Consider the following 23,115-nt stretch of genomic DNA (forward strand, 5'->3'; position numbering starts at 1 on the left):
CCCATAGGAGCTGTCAAACGGTGTGCCATGCCACCTTTTTTATTAAATTACTCTGGATTTAGAGAAAGATGTTGAAAGTTTATTTTTCACTTGGTCAGACTATAATAAATTTAGTTTTAATCCTTTATCCAAGTGTGTGCAAACAAAGTTTGTGCCTGAAAGTATCTTCAGGACTGGGGTAAAGTGGTACAACAGCTATGATGTGAGGAACCTGTATCAAATGTTTTCAATCAAGTGATGAGTTAGCTGGTCTCATATAGAGGTGGAAGATTTTTTCTTCCAGAAACTGGTTGTTCGTCCTTCAAAATAGACAAACCAGCTGGAAGAACACATGCAGTATACAGAAATAAAACACTTTGGGAATAAGACTTAACCACCCTATTCTGTCAGATTTCACTTCAAACACCTTACAGTGAAATGTCTAAAGCAAGCATAAATTGGGAAGGAAGTACAGATAAATCTCAATCAAAAATAATATAACAACCCTGAAGCATTCACGAAATGTTAATTTTTGAATTTCTTTGCATCTACTGCATCATACAACCATGTTATATGTGAAAAAAGAAGGACGAATTTATGTTTGGGAAAAGAAAAAAAATGTTTATAAATGTGTACTTAAAACCAAAATAATAAATAATAAAAAAATGTGATGACCTTTTTAAAACTTTCTGCCAATGTGTATGCTATGCAGCCTTGCCTTTCTAGATTAACTCAAGTTAAGTAAACAAGACTGTGAATGGGAGAATTACTGCACAAAAATGCAAATTTATTATTACTGCACAACAAATATTACAATGATATACAATTAGTACCTGCATTAAGTCCTATATAACCAATGTCATTAACAAATGCATTTTACCACTGTGATAGTTGAAGAAAGTGCCACCAATTTTTTCCCCCATACATAATATCCTTCTTTTTGCACACATAGCATGGTTGCATGATGCAGCAAATAGAAAAGAAATTTAAAAAATATAATGATCTTTTAAATAAAACTTTTCACTAATAATTCTGATGAGTGTTTGCCTTAAATGTGTATACTATGTAGCCTTCCCATTCTAGATTAACTTGAGTTAGGAAACAAGACTCTAAATGGGAGAATTACTGCACAAAAAAATGCTATAATTTATGGTATTGCATAATGAATATTACAATGATATACAATTAGTACTGCATTAAGTCCTATATAACCAATGCCATTCACAAATGCATTTTACCATTGTGACAACTGATGAAAGTGCCACCAACTAGTATGTGGAGAGATACCCACTTCACATACTACTACATTGAGCAATGTTTCAAGGAATGGAATAAAAATTTTAAAATAATGAAACCAAACTTGCATTTAATTCTGCAATGAACAAGGCTGACTAAAGCACCTGTCAAAGGATTTTTATCATTAACAAATTTAAGAAAATTGTCAAAATTTATGCAGCTCATATGTATTTGATATTGATTGGATACCAAAATTATTTTACCAAAAAAAAAGAAGCTTCAGTTTCATGATTAAGCTATTTAGAATAAAGAGAAAATATTTATTTCCCACCAAATAGGCAAAGCATTTTGTGCTAAGAAATCAATGCTTCTGAAAATGAGGGCATTATTACTATACACAAAGCTCGGCTGACCTTTGCTATGAGATACCTTAGTGTTATACTACTTAAAAGGCATAATCACAACAGAATGTACTTTTGCTTTTAATTAAAAAAGTTAATAATTAAAAATTAACTAAATTCACAAATTAAATAACTTGAATACTGTTAAAAAATTCTTATAATGCTGAATAATGTACATGGAATTGAGCAAAGTGCACCAAAAATGTACTTTATATACTATTCTATCCAACAAATGAATACACAACTATCATCCTTATTATACATTATACTACATACATGATGTGGTATAATGTATAATGCAAAAATGTAGTTTATTATTACAATTGTACAACTTAATTGTTATCCCCTTCAGCATACTCCCCTCCTCTATCTATACACCATTGCATATGGTGTATAGAGTAAGGTGGATGGGTCCAACACTAGGATCTTCTTATCAGCCAGATACTGCTTTAAAGACAGTGCACTGTGGGCTGGAGTTGTCCCGATGGAGAATCCAAGCTTGTTCTTCCCACAGATTGGGTCTCATCTTCCTCGCTCGTTCTCTCAGCTTGGTCAGAACCTCAAGGTAATAATGTTGGTTAACTGTCTGACCTTCTGATACCCATTCATCCATTACCACACCATTGATATTTAAAAAAAAACAAACGATCAGCATTGTCTTCAGTTTTGACTTGCTTTTTTCATTCTCGGTGATGGAGTTTTCCAGCACATCGATTGTCTCTTTGTTTCTGGATCGTACTGGAAAATCCACATCTCATCACATGTGATGATCTTCTCCTGCAAGTCCGGCTCCGCTGTTCCATGATGTCAGTGCAAATTTGTTTCTGGTCATCTTTCTGCTCCTGACACGAGTTTTTGGGAACCATTTTGGTGCAAACTTTGTCCATGTTCAATTACTCATGCAAAAGTTGTCATACAGTTCCCTTATCAATGTGCATCATGCAATCATCCGAATGCTTAATCAGCAATCGTTGAGGACAGCAATTTCATTAATTTTTGCAAAATGTTTTGTCCGGTTGCTGCCGTGACAGGGCAACCCGGTCATTCGTCATCTTCAGCATTTTCTCGACCTTCAGCAAGCGTTTGTGCCATTCAAACATATTTGCACACGTGACACTACATTATCACCGTACACCTCTTGCAACAGTTTCAAACACTTGGTTGGTGATTTCTTCAATTTCACAAGTAATTTGAGATTAATGCACTGCTCGAGTTTAACATTAGACATTATTCTGGCAAAGCGACTTCACACCTTTTTTTTATAACTGCCTACAGACCAACTATGAGCGACAGTGAACAATGCTTATCTCAACTGCTTCTAAAACCTTCGAGGTCATTCAAAGCATGAGCACATCCCACTGCTACGAGTACATAATTCACAGAGCACCTTGTCTCGTTATTTAATAACCACACCTCGTATGCACCTGAGATTTTTGGTAGTGAGAGGCAGCCATATTTCTTTAGGACTCGCAGAATCTTGTAAAGAATTTGGCAGATTTCAAAGATTTGCCAAAAATTCTTCACTGACAATTCATTGAAAGAATACTGAAATGGTAGTGTAATTATACACATATATAAAAAACAAATGCAAAACAAGAATTATTATAGAAAATATAGTTTCTTTCGGTATAATTTATTTAATTAGATTTCATTTAGTTTTTTTTAAATAATATCCATAATAAATTAATAAAATTAATAATAATTTGTACAAAGGAAAATATTAATTTCCCTCTGTACAAAGGGAAATTAATATTTTGTGTTTAATTTCTGTTTAAATCTTAAAATGTTAATTCTTCTCCTCCTCCACCCTTAGATAATCAAGGCTTTGTAGACAGGATATTAATTTTTACTAAATTGGGATATGGGTTAGGGAGTAATAGTGCCAAATTTAAAAATATTTATTTCTGTGGGCTTTCACTATTTTTCTGTACACTTACGAGAGTCATCCAGATGCGATTTTTTTTTTTTTTACTTAACTAATTTGGAAAATGAAGTGCTCTCAATTATAATACCTGTGCTTTTTGGAAGTGACTCCACTTTTCCTACATAGTTAAACAGTTTCAAAGGCTATTATTGTTTCACATGAATAGTTCAAGACTATATGTGCACCTCTGAATAAGTATATTAAAGAAAATTATAGTAAAATTACATAAATCAAATAATAATCCCTTCATGATGTAAATCAGCTTATGACAAATTTCCCAATATACTAGTATTGGAAACTTGTATCTTATGAAATGAAGAAACTTTAAAACTGATTACTGGAGGCATCAAGTGGCTTGAGAAAGTTCCGTGCATGGTCTCTAGGGCCGACCAAGATATTAAAAATATTTTCTAATATACAGGGTGGTTCAAAATTCCACGTACAAACTTAGGAGAGGTAGAGAACATCAAAATCAACCATATTCACATAGGAGAGCATGAAAGAAATGCCACCTGAAAGTGATAGGTAGCCCTGTTTGTCAGCGCTCTAGGTGAGCAATTGCGTCTTCCTCATTCAAGCTTTCGACGTCGTACGAAGAACATACATTGGTTTACGAACACTGAGATGACAGACATGCACCTCATTTACAGGTTAGCTGACAGTAATGGATGAGCCACTGTACAAATGTATCGCGAAAGGTACCCAAACAGACGTGTACCACATCACCTAATGTTTGCGCATTTGCATCAGAATTTGTGTGAGTATGGCTCATTCAGGGATTGCAGGCATGATAGTGGGCGGCCACTATCGTCACAAAATCCCGCCATGGAAGGGAGGTGTTGCATGCAATGGACAATAATCCAGAGACAAGCACACATGCCATTGCCTCTGCTATAGGAGTATCTCGATCCAGTGTATTGTGTGTTTTGCATTCTGAGCCCTCACATCCATTTTATCTACAATGGGTCCAGTTACTGATGGCCAAAGATTATCGACGTGTGGAATTCGCACAGTGGTTTCTGCAGAAAAGTGCCGTAGACCCGGATTTTCCAAGTTGTGTTTTGTTCACGGATGAAGCTTCATTTACCAGCGAAGGGGTCTTCAAACCACAATGCTCATGTGTGGGCCCATGAGAACTCACACGCTGTGCAATCACATGCTGCACAACAACACTTCGCCATTAATGTATGGGCAGGTATCGTTGCTGACTGTTTAGTCGGCCTATATGTTACCACCCCGACTGGACTCCCAGAAGTATTGGACATTTCTAGAATTAGAGAAAGATGTTGGAAGTTTTTTCCCACTTGGCTAGACTATAATAAATAAATTTAGTTTAATCCTTTATCCAAGTGTAAGCAAACAAAGTTTGCACCTGAAGTCTTTAGAACTCGTGGTAAAGGTGGACTAAGCTTAGTATCCCCCGTAATTATGGGAGATACAAAGACAAGTGATGAGAGCTTAGTCCACCTTTACCACAAGTTGCTTCAGTCTTGAAGATACTTCAGGTGCAAACTTTGTTTGCTTACACTTGGATAAGGATTAAATTAAATTTATTTATTACTTTTTTGGAAGAAGTTCTGCCGGATTTTCTGAACAATTTTCCAATGACTGTGCGTCGACAGATGTGGTTCCAACATGATGGGGCTCCAGCCCATTTTGGCATTTCTGTGCATCAGTATTTGGACAGGTCCTTTGGGATTCTATGGATTGGGCGTGGTGGACCCATCGAATACCCCCCCCACCTGATTTATTGAGCATTGATTTCTTTCTGTGGGGGACCCTTAAAGCCATGGTGTACGAAACATCTGTTGCCTCTGACATGGACCTCGTGGCAAGAATCTCTATCGGCGATGGTAATATCCGGGAAACTCCAGGTATTTTTGAAAATGTACGGCAATCAATGCGTCGTCAGTGTCAGGCATGCATCAATGCTAATGGTCACAACTTTGAGAACCTGATGTGAAACCATATTATGTATCCAACTACTATTGAAGCATTCAGTTAAGTCTAATAAAATTTTTTACACTACTTACTGCCTTGTGTTATTTCTGTATCTTTGTGTCCCTGTTAGTACCTTCCAGTGAAGTTTCCGGTCATGCTTTCCTATGTGAATATGGTTGATTTTGATGTTCTCTACCTCCCCTCAAAGTTTGTACATGGAATTTTGAACCACCCTGTATTTCTTGTTTTGCATTTGTCTTTCATGTGTGCAAGGTTTTTGGATCACATAAAAATGAATAAAAATTATATTACATAAAATAAAATGAAACAGAAATCAATAAAATAATAAAAATGATTAAAAATAAATTATAAAAAAAATTCTCCAGCCCCCACCAATGGTACTAATGTACAACAGGTTTACAACTTTTCGTGGCTGGAAGATGCCTCCTCTGCAAGAAAAAATAAAATAAAATAGTCAAACAACCGTGAAACACAACACAGCTGCACTTTTTTCTCCTTCCCAAAAGGTGAGTCTATCATATTAAAAGGCACAAAGATAATTTGCATCAGATAATTTATAATTTTTCAATAATAAAATTAAAAGTATTGTTTCCCTCCCCACAATCAATAAGACAAATATAAAATATCAATTTTAAGCTTTCTTTGTTTCATAAAAAAAAAAAAAAAAGCACTGGGGAGTAAGGTGAAGACCAGTATTTCAGCCACAGATAGGAACTTTGTCTAAAGTTCCAGAAAGCACCTCATCTTCTGAATTAGTTCAGTAAAAAAAAAAAATATCACATCTGGATGAGTGTCTTAAATGCACAGAAAAATAGTGAAAGGTTACAAAAACAAATGTTCTTAAATTTGGTACCCTTATTTCCTAACAACTATATATTTTTACAAAACCTCAGTTTTGTAAAAATATATTTTCTAAAAATATTTTCTAATATATTTCTTGTTTTGCATTTGTCTTTCATGCGTGAATTGTTACAATATCATTACAACTTTTCCTCAATGAATTTTCTGGAAAAGAATTTCCCCATGTTGAATTGTTAGGACAGATTCCAAACACTGTCTCTTTGATACATCTGCATCTGTATAATAAAGGAGTTCCGCTCCCAACACACACTAAATATAGTGATTGCATCATCATTGCCAATGCCTTGTGATCCCCAGGCAGCTATAACATTGAATGTGGCTCTTGTATAGGAACAAGAGATCCCAGAATGATCAAAGTGAGAGAGAAAAACTCTTTTGATGAACAGATAAAGTTAGTTAATCTTTTGTAAGACTTGAAGGAAGTTTGAAGGTTATATCTTTTAATGATTAAAAATTAAGAACTTATGACATTTTCCCAAAGATGGATGTGCTGAAGATGGTAAGAAATAGCAAGGGATTTTGATGGGGGGGAATTGTAGAGTTCTATTGAAGAAGTTGTCTAAAAATGTCTTAGATGTGGATGATTTCAGTGTGGAGGCTATGATTTGAAAAGATAATCCTGACTATTAGTAGCTAATATTTTAATAACACTGTATTTTTTGTATGTGATTCCTATCCACAAAAGGTACTACCCATGGTACTAAACCTAAAATACATTAATACCATCGGTAGTAAAGTTTTTTTATCCAATTTTTATTATTTCATATATCTTTTGGGGGGACCCTGTAACCTCTAGAGAGTGCATCCCCTAGGGAGCAGATAGGGAAGCCTACCAGATATGATGGCATGGTCTAAATATATTGAATAAGGACTTGTGGACCAGCAGGGCCATAAGGAGGCAATCAGTTTGATTGTAAGGGAAGTGGCACTCCAATAGTCCTCTAACCGGATATGTCATCCTCTCCTTTGAGGAAGATCCACTCAACTTCAATCTTTCCTATAAGGCCTTATCAACCTTATATGCTATTAGACTACTCGAGGGCTATACGGTCTCTCAATTTCTGGCCTAAATTTATGACCCCCCCCTCTAAAATTGACTCTTTCCTCTTTAATATACCCTATTCCTCCTACAGGTTTATATTTAGAAGGCAAGTTCAGAAGCCTAAAGGTAGCAACCCTACCACTGGACTGTCCATTGCCAGGCTAGTAACCTGACATGTAAAACACTAATTTACTTCTAAGCCAATACAGAAAGGTATTCAAAATAAATCTACAGAAAACGACCCTGGAATGAAAAAGTTAAAACAAAAATGGAAAGGACAAAATATAATGAATATAGCAAACTGGAACGTAAGAGGAATAGCATATAAAGAAACAGAATTAGATCAAATATTAAGGAAAGAAATTTTCAAACAGCAGAAATCACTACTATTTGAAAATTAAAACACAGCCAAAGAAGAAGTTAAATGGAACCACGAGAAATGAAAATTTTAATGTAATATATAGTGGAGTTGACAAAGAGCACAAGAAGGTGTTTTGATTTACATTCAAATTCCCTTTCAAAAGTTAAAATATTAAAAATTATGGAATGAACAAATAATAGAAGCTAGAATAAAAATAAACACGAGTTATTTAACAATAATTGGTTTATATGTCCCAGAAGAAGGAAGCGAAGATGATAATATTGCATTTTATAATCAATTGCAAAATATATATAATAAAATAAATAAAAATGATTATGTAATATCAGCAGGACACTTTAAAGCAAGAATTAGAAACACAAAAATTAATAATAATATAGGAATATATGGAGAACATAAATTGATTGACACTGCAGTTTATAATAATCTTAAAATAATGAATTCTTTCTGTAAACATAAAGACATACATAAATATATATAAATATCTTAAATGAAAATACAAAGTTTTTAGAGTCCACAGAAGATATGAAATAAGTAGTGACCACTTCCCCTTAATATTAAGTTTACCTCCTAAATGGCTACAAATAACAAGAACAGAAAGAAAATTTAAAACATCTTTTTATAAAACTAGATTATTAAATGACAGAAATATACAATGGTTATATAAAAAAAGAATTAACCAATATTTAGATAAAATAAAGCAAAATGAAGACATAGAAACAGAATGGCTTAATATAAAAAAAATACTAAATACAGCAGTAAATAAAAGCTTAGGAAAGACCAAAAATTAATAAAAAAAAAACGAAGATATGGGACAATACAATGAAAGAAATAATCAAAATGAAAAAAGAAGCATATCATAAGTGGTTAAGCAGTAAAAGATAAGAAGATGAAATAGAATATAAAAGAATAAGAGCAGTTAGAAAAAGACAGAGAATCATGGAAAAAATTTGTTTCTAATTTAGAGCATGATTCATATAAAATAAGACCCCATGTATATAAGAGTTTAAAACATTTAAGTACAGACACTAGAGAAAGCATAAAATTCAACACCAAATTGAAATTAGAATTTCTAAATTTCTAAACAGAATTGTGAACAGGTAAATATTTTAAAAAAGATAACTGGCAAACATTTAATGAAAATGAAAAGGAAATAACTAAAGAAGAATTAGAAATCAACCTGAAAGAAACAAGAAATGGAAAATCACCTAGAGAAGATAAGTTAGGTTCAGAATTATATAAATATGCAGGAATAAGGTTTAAAGAAAGACTCTTTAAACAAAAGTATTCTAAATTCCTGTTACAAAATGTATAGTAGAATTTTAAACAACAAACTAATAAAATATTCTGAAAGTTTCATATGCCTTGCCTTTTGTCTAAATTTCATAATAGAGAAAAGAAGAGAATACACAATTTGCAAACATATATTACATTTATTGCCTTTGTAAACTCATTTGATAAAGTTAAAAGAAGTACTTTATTTAGTATATTAAAAGAAAGACAAATACAAAATAATATTCTAAAAGATATGAGTATATATGAAAATAATCAAATACAAATACGATTAAATTATGAACTATCACATCAGAGAGGGAGATATATGAAGGAGTCCAACAGGGATGTCCCCTTTCAGCAACTCTTTTTAATATTTATTTAAATGAAATAATAATAAAATGGAATAAGAATTTCCATCAAGGTATTAAACTTCCTCCTACTGCGAACTTAAACATTCCTTTTTTGCTGATGATCAAATAATAATTAGAAATTCTGAAGAAACTTATAGAAAGATATTTTAAATTTAAATGAAATAGCCAAAGATTATGGAACAATAATATCAACAGAAAAATCAAAAACAATGGTCTTTGAAGGTCAAGATCCAAAAAAGAACTAAAATAGTAATAGATAACAAAATTTTAGATGCAAGGAATAAGAAAAGTATCATTGATTATGTTATTGTTGACAGTGAAGAAAACACCGATTGATTCACCCCAGAGAGGCATGTGGTAAGGTTGTCTGCAAGGATAGAAAAATCAGAACCCCATGGTGGACACAGGAAGTTAAAGAAACAGTGAAGGAAAAGAAGAAAGCATTTCAAAAATTCCTGGCAAATAAGTCAGCTTGTGCTCTTATACACAGACAAATGTAAGAAAGCTAAAAACTGTGTAAAACTAGCTAAACAAAAGTCATGAGAAAACTTTGGTAAGAACATAAAAAATAAATATCAAGAAGGTGGCAGAATTTTTTTTTATTTTTTATTTTGGGCCCATATATGGGAGGTTGGCTGGTCAACCCATAGTACGTTAGTACCATATACGGGTGGTGGTTGGGAAAGAAGAAACTTGTTTACATTTGATTTAAATGCCTATATGTTGTATTCCTTGGGAAACACGTCAGGGGCAAGACTGTTCCACAGTACTGAAGTAGCAGGGATGAATGAAGAGGAAAAGAAACTTTAAATGCCTATATGTTGTATTCCTTGGGAAACACGTCAGGGGCAAGACTGTTCCACAGTACTGAAGTAGCAGGGATGAATGAAGGGGAAAAGAAACTTGTTCTGTGGGTTTCAAGGTGTATTGTGAAAGGATGTTCAGCAGCAGCTGCAAAATATTCTGGAAGCTGTTGAAAAAGCTCAGAAATGCAGGAAAGAGTGCTATTAACAGAATTAGAAATGATAAAGGTGACATGGGTGCTTAAGGGTCATAAAGGGGTGCTTAAGGGTCAAAGCTGTATAACTGAGAGGAGACCTCCACATAGCCTTTAAAGGAATGCGGAGAACCGACCAGGGCTTCTGACCTAATGTCCAATCCTCACCTTCTCGTGGTGCACCCTGTTGGGTATCTACTTTGATACTGAACGAACGAGGATAGGCTGGCAATTTGGGATTTAGCCGACCAAATTGTATTCTTATTGGTTAAACCAAAATAAAAAATGATGGTACAACATGACAAAATTTCATGCCGGCTGGGGCGTCGCCCGGTTAAACAAGGCCCCCGTTGTTTTCGCCAGGGAACCAGGGCGAACAGCGAAAAGTCAGCTACTGGAACAAATCTGAAAACAAACCCCAACTCAACATCACCAGAGTTAAAGATCGGTACTATCAACGTAAGAAGCCTGAATGGCAAAGAAATGGAGCTAGCTGAGGAATTAGATAAGTACCAGATCGACATAATAGGGGTGACTGAAACAAAAAAGACCAAAACTGGTGAGATCTTTCTGAGCAATAAATACAAAATGTTATATTCAGGCAATGACAATCAAGGAAAAGAAGGAGTAGCCATAGTATTCAACACAAAATACGAGGCTAATCTTCTTGAATGGCAGTCAGTCTCGAGTAGAGTAATGTGGGCAAATATGAGAATAGGGAACTGGACAATGAGACTTATTTGTGCCTATGGTCCCACAGAAGGTTCTACTAAGGTAGAAGTGGAGGAATTTTTTGATGCTTTAGAAAAAGCAACTGACACAATGAAAAAGGAAAGGTTGGTCCTTGTTGGGGATCTAAATAGTAGAGTAGGAAATGATTGTGAGACATACAAAAATATTTTGGGAAAATTTGGAGAAAAGAGCAAAGCTAATAATAATGGCAAATATCTGTTGGATTTCTGCTCAGGACATGGACTGGTTATTACTAACACCATGTTCCAACATAAAAATGTGCACAAATTCACATGGAGAGAAGAGGCTAGGAATAAGAAAAGTCTCATTGACTATGTTGTTGTTGATAGTGATGTTTTCTCCCTGGTGCAGGACACCAGAGTGTACAGAGGATTTGAAATTGGAAGTGATCACTATTTAGTCTTGAGCAGGATAAAATTGAATTTCATATTGAAAAGAATAACATGTAAGAAAGTTTTAATGCGAGTAAAAGTTGAGCAGCTCTCAGATGTGAACTGTAGACTAAAATACACAAAGATTATCGAAGGAAAAATGAAAGAGTTTGAGAACAGGAATCAAACCTTGGAGATTCAGTGGCAAACTCTGAAGGAAACATTGATTGATTCTGCCAGAGAGGCATGTGGTGAGGTTGTGTGCAAGGATAAAAAAATCAGAACTCCCTGGTGGACACAGGAAGTTAAAGAGGCAGTGAAGGAAAAGAAGAAAGCATATCAAAAGTTCCTGGCAAATAAGTCAGCTTTTACTCTTACAGAATACAGAGACAAATGTAAGAAAGCTAAACGGTGTGTAAAACTAGCTAAACAAAAGTCATGGGAGGACTTTGGCAAGAATATAGAAAATAAATATCAAGAAGGTGGCAAAATATTCTGGAGGTTGTTGAAGAAGCTTAGAAATGGAGGAAAGAGTGCTGTAAAAGGAATTAGAGATGATAAAGGTGAAATGAAAACAGGAGAAAAAGATATCCTTGAAGTATGGAGTAATTACTTTGAAAAACTGCTAAATGAAACAAGCAGTGATGACAGCACAGTGATAAAAAACACTGACCAGGCATGCAGTCAGGAATACATATCCATACTTGAAGTAGAAAAAGCCATCAAAGGCTTGAAATGTGGAAAGGCAGCAGGAGTAGATGATATTCGACCAGAAATGCTGAAGTATGGTGGTATTAGAGTCTTACAGTGGCTGCACTGCATAGTTCAGAAAGCCTGGACAGAGGGACGAATTCCCGATGATTGGAGTAGAGCTCTCATAGTACCCATATATAAAAAGGGAAATAAAACTGAATGTGAGAATTACAGAGGTATTTCCCTACTGAGTGTTCCTGGCAAGATCTATGCAAGTATACTTGAGAAACGGTTGATAAGAATTGTGGAAGAAAAGCTTGGTGAAGAACAAGCTGGATTCAGGCCAAATAGAGGCTGTCAGGGTCAGATCTTCACTTTACGACAAATAGTCGAGAAAGCATGGGAATATAACAAAGATCTGTATTTAAGTTTTGTCGATTTGGAAAAGGCATATGACAAGGTGCCAAGAGAGAAGCTATTCAATACACTGCAGTTATATGGTGTCAATGGGGCATTATATCAAGCAATACTTAGTCTTTATTTGAGTTGTGAGTCAGCAGTTAGAATTGAAGGAAGTACAGGAAGATGGTTTAATGTTAAATCTGGTGTGAGACAAGGATGTACATTATCCCCTCTGTTATTCATTATCTATATGGATCACATTATGAAGGAAAGTGGTATTAAACCTGATATCAAAATTGGAGATGTTAATGTCAGCTCTTTGCTTTATGGGGATGATGTTATACTTCTAAATAAATCCGCTACAAGTCTGCAAGATTCTCTGACTAAATTGAATAGCTGTTGTAATAGATATGGTATGAAGGTCAGCAATAAAAAGACAAAGACAATGAAAATAGGCAGAATCATTGAAAATGTCAACTGTGTTGTGAATGGAGAACCTGTGGAACAAGTAAAACATTTCAGCTACTTAGGCACAATTTTTACTGAAGATGGTAAACTAAATATAGAAATAGAAAATAGAATCAGCAAAGCTGGTATCGTGGGAAGTCAATTGAATAAATTCATATGGAATAAGAAAGAAATTAGTCGGAACACTAAATTAACTGTATATAAGACTGTGTTCAAACCAATTTTAACTTATGGATCTGAGAGCTGGGTCAGAAGTAAAACACTTGACCAAAGACTAGAGACCGCAGATATGAGAGTTCTGAGAAAGATTAGAGGCGTGAATAGATGGCATCAATGGCAATATCATATTAAAAATGACGATATTAGGAAAGAACTTGACATTGTCAGCATCCAGGAATGCGTTAGCAGAGCTAATCTCAGATGGTATGGTCACTTAAATAGAATGGGAGAGGAAAGATTAGCAAAACAAGTGTTCTCTGCCAGGTTGGCAGGAAAACGACCCAGAGGAAGACCAAGATATAGGTGGATTGATACGGTACAAAGTGCCTTAGACGATAGAAATATAAGATCTGATAATGTTGGAGTCTTGACAAGTAACAGACTGATTTGGAGGAAAATTGTAGATAGGAAGTTAGTAATGATGTAATTTTTTCATGTAGTACTGTCATATCTTGTACACCCCTTGAGGGTACATGGCAGGAATTTGATGATGATGATGATGATGATGATGAAAGGTGACATGAAAATTGGTGAAAAGATATCCTTTATGAATGGAGTAGTTACTTTGAAAAATTGCTAAACAAAACAAGCAGTGATGACACAGTAGTAAAAAACACTCAACAGACATGCAATCAGGAATGCATATCCATACTTGAAGTAGAAAAAGCCATCAAAAGCCTGAAATGTGGAAAGGCAGCAAGAGTTGATATTCGACCAGAAATGCTCAAGTATAAAGGTATAAAATTCTTTCCGTGGCTGCACTGCATAGTTTAGAAGGGATGAATTGGACAGAGGGATGAATTCCAGATGATTGGAGTAGAGCTCTCATAGTACCCATATATAAAAAGGGAAATAAAACTGAATGTGAGAATTACAGAGGTATTTCCCTACTGAGTGTTCCTGGTAAGATGTATGCAAGTATACTTGAAAAACGGTTGAGAAGGATTATGAAAGGGAAGTTTGGTGAAGAACAAGCTGGATTCAGGTCAAATAGAGGCTGTCAGGATCAGATTTTCACTTTACGACAAATAGTTGAGAAATCATGGGAATATAGATCTGGAAAAAGCATATGACAAGGTACCAAGAGAGAAGTTATTCAAAACACTACAGTTGTATGTGTCAACAGGACATTATATCAAGCAATACTTTGTCTTTATTTGAGTTCTAAGTCAGCAATTAGATTTGAAGGTGTAGAAAGATAGTTTTCTGTTAAGTCTGGTGTCAGACAAGGATTAGAGTGGAGGAAAGTGGTATTAAACCTGATATCAAAATGAGATATGTTAATCTCAGCTCTTTACTTTATGCAGATAATGTTATACTTTTAAATAAATGAAGTCAACTGAATACATTTATATGGAATAAGAGAGAAATTAGTCAAAACACTAAATTAGCTGAATATAAAACAGTGTTGAAACCAATTTTAACTTATGGATCTGAGAGCGTGCGTAGAAATAAAACACTTGACCAAAGACTAGTGACCACAGATATGAAAGTCTTGAGAAAGATCAGAGGCATGAACAGATGGCATCAGTGGTAATATCATATTAAAAGAGGATATTAGGAAAGAACTTAACATTGTTAACATCCAGGAATGTATTAGCAGAGCTAATCTCAGGTGGTATGTTCACTTAAACAGAATGGAAGAGGAAGGATTAGCAAAACAAGTTCTCTGCCAGCTGACAAGATAAAAACCCAGAGGAAGACCAAGATATAGTTGGATTGATACGGTAAAAATTGCCTTAGAAGATAGAAATATAAGATCTGATAATGTTGCAGTCTTGACAGGTAACAGATTGATCGGGAGGAAAATTGTAGATAGGAAGTTAGTAATGATGCAAGTTTTTCATGTAGTACTATTATATCCTGTACACCCTTTGAGGGTACATATCAGGAATTTGATGATGAAATCAGAAGTCCATCCACCATGGACTTCTGATTTTTCTAACCCTGCAGACAATTTCTATGAAGATTCCATTCACAACAGTTGTAAACCCAGAGTATATTAGTATCACCAGTGGGACTGTGGGTTGGATAATCCAGCAAGTCAGGTCTAGCGACCAAATGTACTTTTTCAAGCCACTTCAGAAACCGATAAGCAGGGCAGTGGTCCAACACCAGGTGATGAAAATCATCTACCACCTAAAAACATTTACAAATATTCATACCATATCAGGATTCAAACCTATAATCTGTTTGCTGAAAAAAGTAGAGATGCACTCCACCTCGCCAATGATGGACTGCTTTGCTTTATAACCATTCCAAAATGTAAGTAAAATGCAAAATAACAGATCGTTCATCATTTTTGATGGTTAGTTAAATCAAGATCCATTATCAGTATCAGCAAACAGTCATTACAAAAAAAAAAAAAAAAAAAAAAAAAAGATTAAACTAAAGCAGCTAATTCCACATGATTCATATTTATGTGGAAAGTGGTGAATGAGTGGAATAAGCTGCCAGTGTCTGTTGTCAGTACCATGCCTATGAGTGAGTTCAAAGCAAAGTATGATAGATACTGTGTAGTTGCTGAATAGTTGTGATTTTAGGGCCTCCTTCGATGAGTCTAAGGACTCCTTGGAGTTCCTTATTCCTGTAATAATAATAATAATAACATTTAAAAATTACTTAATTCATTAATTTAATTCTTTATTTATTTAAACTCAAAACTGAATTTCACTGGCATAAAAATAATTGTGAAGAACTTATGTAGTCAATAAATATGAAGTTTGTGAGTGTTTACTAAGAACAACATTTACTCTCATGTTGATGTTTAATGGAAAATAAAAAAAAAATTAACATCTAAAAATAATAACAGGAGCTGGCGTTTTGAAATCAATCTGCATTTGCCTACACACATGCATTAGCTTAGCATTTCTTTGAGCTCATGAAAATGCCTTGGTGACCAAGGTGAAATACTGGCTTATCTAATTAGTTAAATATATTCAGTTCATTATTATTTTTAGATGTGTGTTTTCTTCATTAAACAACATCAAAACATGAGGGATAAACATCTAAGCATTTATACTAGATTAGCATATTAACAAAAAAAAAAAAGTGACATAACAATATAACAAAAAAAAATTAGCTTCATTCACAGCATATGTGGTCTCCAGAGACTGATAACCAAGGTGGTATCAGGACTATGAAATGTTGCCAATGAGAAGAGAATAAACTAATGTGGAAGAAACATGACAGACTGCTAGTGAAAGGTGGTGAATATATTAATATTAAATGAATTTAATATATAATCGATAGTTTCAACTGATATCATGAGTCTTGTGACTCTACTGAAGATCTAAAAATAATGAGTTCTAAAGTGTTAATAATAAAAAATTAAACTGTTATTTCAGTCTTCCAATTTGTTCACAGCTTCACATGATCACTTAAGATTAGTAGCAATCAGTACCCTACCTTATTTGCAATGTAATAGGATCTGTATTGTTTAACCTATATATCAATGACATTATCACTGGAGTTCTGCAGGAGGACATTTAGTTGTTGGCTGATGTGAAGTTGGGAAGAGTTGTTAGTAATAGTGCAGATGTGGTAGCCATTCAAGAGAATTTGAGTAAGCTGGGAAAACAGGCAAATGAATGAGGTAAGGTGTCAGTTTAATTCAAATAAACAAAGTCTTGAAGTTTAGGATGCATTATGGAATACTAAAGCAATTGATATGAAGTCATTAGTATTTGAATACAAGTAGTCATGAAGAAACTTTTGATTATTATTATATTACATGCTACTCCATGAAGTCCTTCTACTCATCGAGGGAGGGCCCTAAACATCATGCCAAGCACTATCCAACATTTGTACAATATCTATCATACTTTACTTTAAACTTATTCACAGTCATGGCACCCACAAGACTGGCAACCTATTCCACTCATTCACCAATCTCCAAACAAAAATTGTAGTACTAATACCCTTGCGAACTACACTCTTGCTCAGTTTCCCAGGATAGCCCTAGGTCTCCCACCACCAGATCTGTTCTGTAAAGTTCCTGTGTTAATCTTGTAAAAACCCTTTAGTAATTTGTGTCTCAATCATATCACCCCTTTTCTGTCTGTCAACAAATTTCTGTAAGACAAATTTTTAACCTGTTCTCATAACATTCATTCCATAGACATGCTCCCATCTTGGTTGCTCACCTCTGGATTCTCTCTACTTCTTTCTGAACACCAACAAATCCAGTTGACCAGATCTGCGCACAGTAGTCAAAGATGGGGTCTTATCAAGGCTTGATAAAGAGGAATAATAACCTGCTTGTTTCTGCTGGTCAAAGTATATTCTTCAGTAACCAAGTAACCTTATGAGTTGCTTTAGCCATTGTTGCTTGTGTCCTCTAAACTTCAACTTCCTATCCACAAAATACTCCCACATCTCTAGCTTCATCAATTTCCTCGAGTACAGTTCCATCAATGTGGTATACAGCTGGTAATCTTTTCACTCCAAAATGCATAACCTAACAATTTGCTAGATTAAACTGACATTGATTCTCCTTTGCCCAGACTGCCAGTCTATCCAAATCATCATGCAAAAATTTAACATCCTCTGTATTAACTATTGCTCTGCACAATTTAGCATCATCAGAAAATAACTGAACAGTTCCCATTAATGTACAAATTAAACTATATGTACGAACTTTGTTTACTTACACTTGGTTAAAGGATTAAACCAAGAATATAATTTCTTGGCATCTTTAATTTACAGTACTGCCAACTGAAAAAACTTTCAATAATTATATCATCCTTAATCAGCCACGTCTCACTAATACCAATAACTTTTGGCCAATAGGAACTAACCAATGCTAAAAATTCCACCTTCTTGTTCTTAATACTTTTGGAATTAGTATACATAAATGATATAAATCTCTTAGGCCCATAATTAACCTTTCTTTGTACCCACAATCCCATTCTTATTTACAACCTCAGAAACTTAAAACATCATTATATAAATATTCTTGGACTCTGTTTGCATTTGTTCTTTAATTGAAGATGGAGATTACATTGACATCTTACCAACACACTATACAAGAAATAATTAAGGGGTAAAAAAAAACATTTAGTAGTTTACCAGGTTATGTGTAACTTCCCATAACGATATCTTCTTCCTCCTTATACCGCTTTTAGTGCAGGGTTCGCTATGATTACACAACTGTGGGAACCCCAACTAGATTGTCACAGATTCTGACACTCGCAGGAGAGGGGGGGGAGCAATTTTATAACTGTAGAAATGTGTGTATGGGGCCAGTTTACCTGTTCTGCGGGATGAAAAACCTGAGTTTCCAGGTGAAAAAAAAACCCTATTGCTGTATGAGACCAGCAAGCTTACCTTTAATCAAAAGAGACCAGATTCCTCATGTCTTGGAAGAGTCAAACCCAGGTCTTTCCAACCAAAGGACTTCATCTAAACTGAGTGAGCTATGGAGGCTGTAACTTCTCATAATGATATGTACATTGTAAATTAAATTCCTAGTACAGTGGTGTAACTATGATTTTTGGAACCATCTATAAATTCTTTCAATGTTATCCTCCTTGAGAATTTTTGTTAGACCCTACAACCCCTGTTCAGGCTAAAGCTCTTGAAACTCCCATGCACTGCAAAAATTCTATATGGCAGATGTGAGTTTCTGAAGGAGAACAACGCTCACTGACAAATATTTTTGTTTGGTGTACCTCAATCTGTTTTCATTTCACACATCTACAAGATTTCAAATAACAGGTAAATTTAAATAAACGCATATGCAACCTTCAACATCATTCTTTTATGCAAACAAAAATTTTATACATATTTTATTTTATTTGATCTTTTATTAACTTCTCTGGTAGAAAAGGCTATTTGTGGGGGGGGGGAAGGATGATTTTGTTTCTATAACACACCTCACTTGTATGTAAAAAAATTAAAGTAATACGTATGTCTTCATAAACATATGTTTCAAAAATTGTTTTCAGCTAAAGCATATGGCTCAAAGCCCACATTACGTTATAATAAAAAAAAATAAAAAAAGTAAAATTAAAATGCATGATTCAACTTTATACACGATTTTAATAACAAGAACACTGTGAAGCGTAAAATAGGCAAAAATGTTGGCTATTACATAAACGTTAATAAAGATAAACCGGAACACGTGGCGACAGCGGTCAATGAAGGCACTTCTATTTTAGAACAAAATGAACGAAATTACACCTTCTTTAAGGCAACTTATTTTTATGTTTGATTAACGTAAGTTCAGAACAAAATCTCAAAGATCTGTTTTAACACATGAAATCAAACATTACCTGTCACCAAAATATTTGGTAAAGACCTCGTTGAAGCCATGCCTCCCGTTGAGCAAATAAAAACAAATTTAAGCGCCCTCTACAACAAAGGATATCACTTTAGATTAAATTTCGTAGCTTCCCAACACAGCAAACAAATCAATAAATAATAACTAACTGGTGTCATCAATCAATCAATTTTTTTTTCAAACTTTGAATTGAAAATAAAATAGTAAACTACAACATGCAATATTATATAAATTGTATAATTCTGAACTATATAATTGCAAATGATTACTGTGATTGTTATATAAAAAATAACAAAAAACTATGTTATCATCATTATTATTGAAATCTCATTATATGTAGCACATAGTGCTGAACCTTGTAAAATAATATACTGAATAGGTGATAATTGTATACATGTAAATATTTGAGAGATCAATAAAAATACATAAATATGTATTTAAAAAAAACAAAATTTGCAAATCCTCGAACTAGTATCCCCACTTCTGTGATATTCACTCAGTCTATTCAAGTCTCCTTGTATGATGGAACATCTGCTCAACTCATAGTTCGTGCCAACTTTACATCATCTGCAAAGAGCTATATATCCCTAAACCCCTGAGTCACATCCCTGGTGACTTTCCTCTTCTGGGATATTGATCTCCTGATACCCTGTTGATACCTATCAGACAGTCACTCTCTAATTCAATGCACGAGCTTAATGTTAAATCCCATCCGCTATAGTTTGACTATCAGCTTATCATGTAGTAGATATCAAAAGCCATTTTAGAGTCAAAGTATGCTACTCTGTATCAATTTCCCATGTCTAATGCTGCTGGCATCTCATTGTAATAAGTAAGTATATTACATAAAGAAGACTCATCCAGTCTTCTAGATTTTGCAAAAGCGAACGACAGAGTACACATGACAAATTACTTATGAAATTTTGCAAGATTAAGATGGATAGAAGAAACTCCAGGTCAAACAGTGTTAAATTTGATCATAGCATCGAAGGGGATCTCAGTTATGAATGTAAATGTTTTGTCACCAGTTAGGATAGTGACCATGCCATACTGTACTGCGAATTAGCTAATTCTGATATCAGCAGTGCAGGAATCTTTGAAAAGGTTCTTAAATGAGGCAGTATCAAAATATGTTCTTACAGTTTGTAGGACGAATGGTGTGGACGTGAAATGAATATTATTATTATTATCACAAAAAAAATTCAGCTAACGCCTTTTTATTCCCGTATACGGGGAGTAGGCGAGGCCATTTAGCCCTATCTAACTTTTGGAGACTGAGTGGGCAGTTCAATCTCCACTGGTACCAATCAGAGATAGATGGCCCAAGGCTATCACTAATTAAGCGGTACTCAGTGAAGAGAGACGGCTCAAATGTGCCGCCATCTCGTGGTCCCTAACCCTAACACAATATATTTAATGTCTGAAATAATGTGGATTCTACGGTCGATTTTCTTGAGTTTACAGGACGAAAAACCCGAGTTTTCGGGAGGAAAAACCTGCTTGCCCGTGCCAGAGATCGACTAACTCGGGAACCGGTCGAAAAAAGGTTTAGAAATATTTCCTCTAGTTGCCGACTAGATTCGAAACCAAGTCTTCCTTCGTGAGGCAAAGCACCGTGGTTGGCAAACGCCACATCCACTGAGTATATTTTTATTAACACTAAAGCATCTATGTACAATCAAAATAAATATATATACAACTATTTACAATATATACATTTGTATTGTACATAGAATGCTTATTCTAATTGACATTTTGATTTACATTTCTTGAGGCTACTTCTACTGAGGTTATTTGTATCAACAACAGCAGCTGTGTACATTTAAAAATAAATATATATACAGCTATTTACAATTTGTACATAGGCTGCTAATTCTATTAGGCATTTTCATTTACTCGTTACAATATACTTATGACACTTGTTTTACAATCACTGTTTAAATAAGATACAACATCACATGCTCAATTTCTATTTTCCTTATTGTCCTATTGAATTGCTTGAGCTGTTATTTTTGTTGGTATATGTTACATAGTGATTTCAGTCTATAAGTTCCATTATCAGATCAGTCTATTCTCGTTTATATATATATATATATATATATACATACACACACATACATACACATACACATATACATACATATACACCCACACACACATATATGTTAGCATTGACATTTTCCATATGTACAATTCGTTTTACATATATCTTCATTTTATATCTTTGTTCACATATTTTGGATGACTATTTTATTAACTTAATTTAAATGCACATCTTATTCTTAAAATACATACATTGCTTATGTTTTTATTTACATTTATATATGCATATATTTTGGTAGTATCTCTATATCTCATGCAGATTTTATTTTTTTGTAGACACTCTTATTTTTACAAAAAGAATTCCATCTTGCTTTAACATTATATTGTTTGCTTAACTTAAGAGATAAATCTGTAGTTTCTTATATACAAAGTTTTCTGAATTGCAGAATTAGTTACAGGTCTATAAATGGATAATATATCCTATTAACATTTTGGGTTATTATCATGTTATGAACTTATGTTATCTGCATTTCTTAAAATTTTCATTTCTACCGTCCTTGTGTCTGTATATACAAGAACATATACATATGTCTGGTAGTATATATATATATAACATTCTTATCCCTTATATATAGGCGTACCTATATATTATTATTAATATTTTTATTATTTTTTTAAACTTTTACTTATTTATTTATTTTAATTATTTTATATACATATATACTTTTTTTTATTTTTTATTTTTTTATTAGATTTGATATCTTGTTGTCATTATTCCTCTCGTTGTGGCGAAAGAGCCTACGTTAATAGCACCTTTGTCTGGGATTATGCTTTTTGTTCAGATAGTGGGTTATCATTATTGTCTACCACTAACTATGGTGGTTCCATTATAGGTATAAGTTTTAGTTTCCTTCTTCAATTAGGCCGAGTTTCCTCCATTGCTGTGTTGTTATGCTTTTGGTTTGTGTAGTGTTTATGATAATTTCCTTTAAATAATTGTTAATTTTTGCTAGTATGTCTGGTCTGGTGTCTCTTCCGTGTATTTTGTCACATCTGTGGGAATATATAGTAACACTAGTAACATTACTGGCTTAACGGGTGAAGCAAAAGCTTTTCATATTCCCGGCTATCTTAACAGAGACTGTGAGTGGAAAGAGTTTATGAGCTATATAGCTCGCCCTGATTGGGCTAGGAGATTAATCCTCAGTGAGTGGGTTTAGGATGGCTTTAGGTCTTTTGTGCTTAGAATAGTCCGTTGCATCATAGTCAGCGGCCAGTTGGATCAGTCTGTTAGGATGCACACTTGCCTTTGAAAAGAATTTGGTTGCTATAGTCCGCATGAAGGTGTAAATATAGGGGACCTCCATGTCGCGGTGCAGTTGGACAGTTCGGATGAACCATGGAGCGCCCAGGATCATTCTAAGACACTTGTTCTGAATGCGTTGTAATTTAATGA

The 23,115-nt window shown here is 34.3% G+C and overlaps 1 protein-coding gene across 1 annotated transcript in view; it reads right to left on the bottom strand.

Annotated features, from left to right (window-relative positions):
* Positions 1-19,676, bottom strand: part of Ak6 (adenylate kinase isoenzyme 6) — a 47,790-nt gene extending 28,114 nt beyond the window's left edge. The window contains exon 1 of the mRNA XM_090405956.1: positions 19,609-19,676. Coding sequence (XP_090262082.1) covers positions 19,609-19,648 — 40 coding nt within the window. The 5' untranslated portion in view covers positions 19,649-19,676. The remainder of the gene's footprint in view (positions 1-19,608) is intronic.
* Between the last annotated feature and the right edge of the window lie 3,439 nt (positions 19,677-23,115).

The sequence above is a fragment of the Typopeltis vanoorti genome, chromosome 16 (assembly GCF_054136105.1).
Source record: "Typopeltis vanoorti isolate ZY-2024b chromosome 16, IOZ_Tvanoo_1.0, whole genome shotgun sequence".
Lineage (NCBI taxonomy): Eukaryota > Metazoa > Arthropoda > Arachnida > Uropygi > Thelyphonidae > Typopeltis > Typopeltis vanoorti.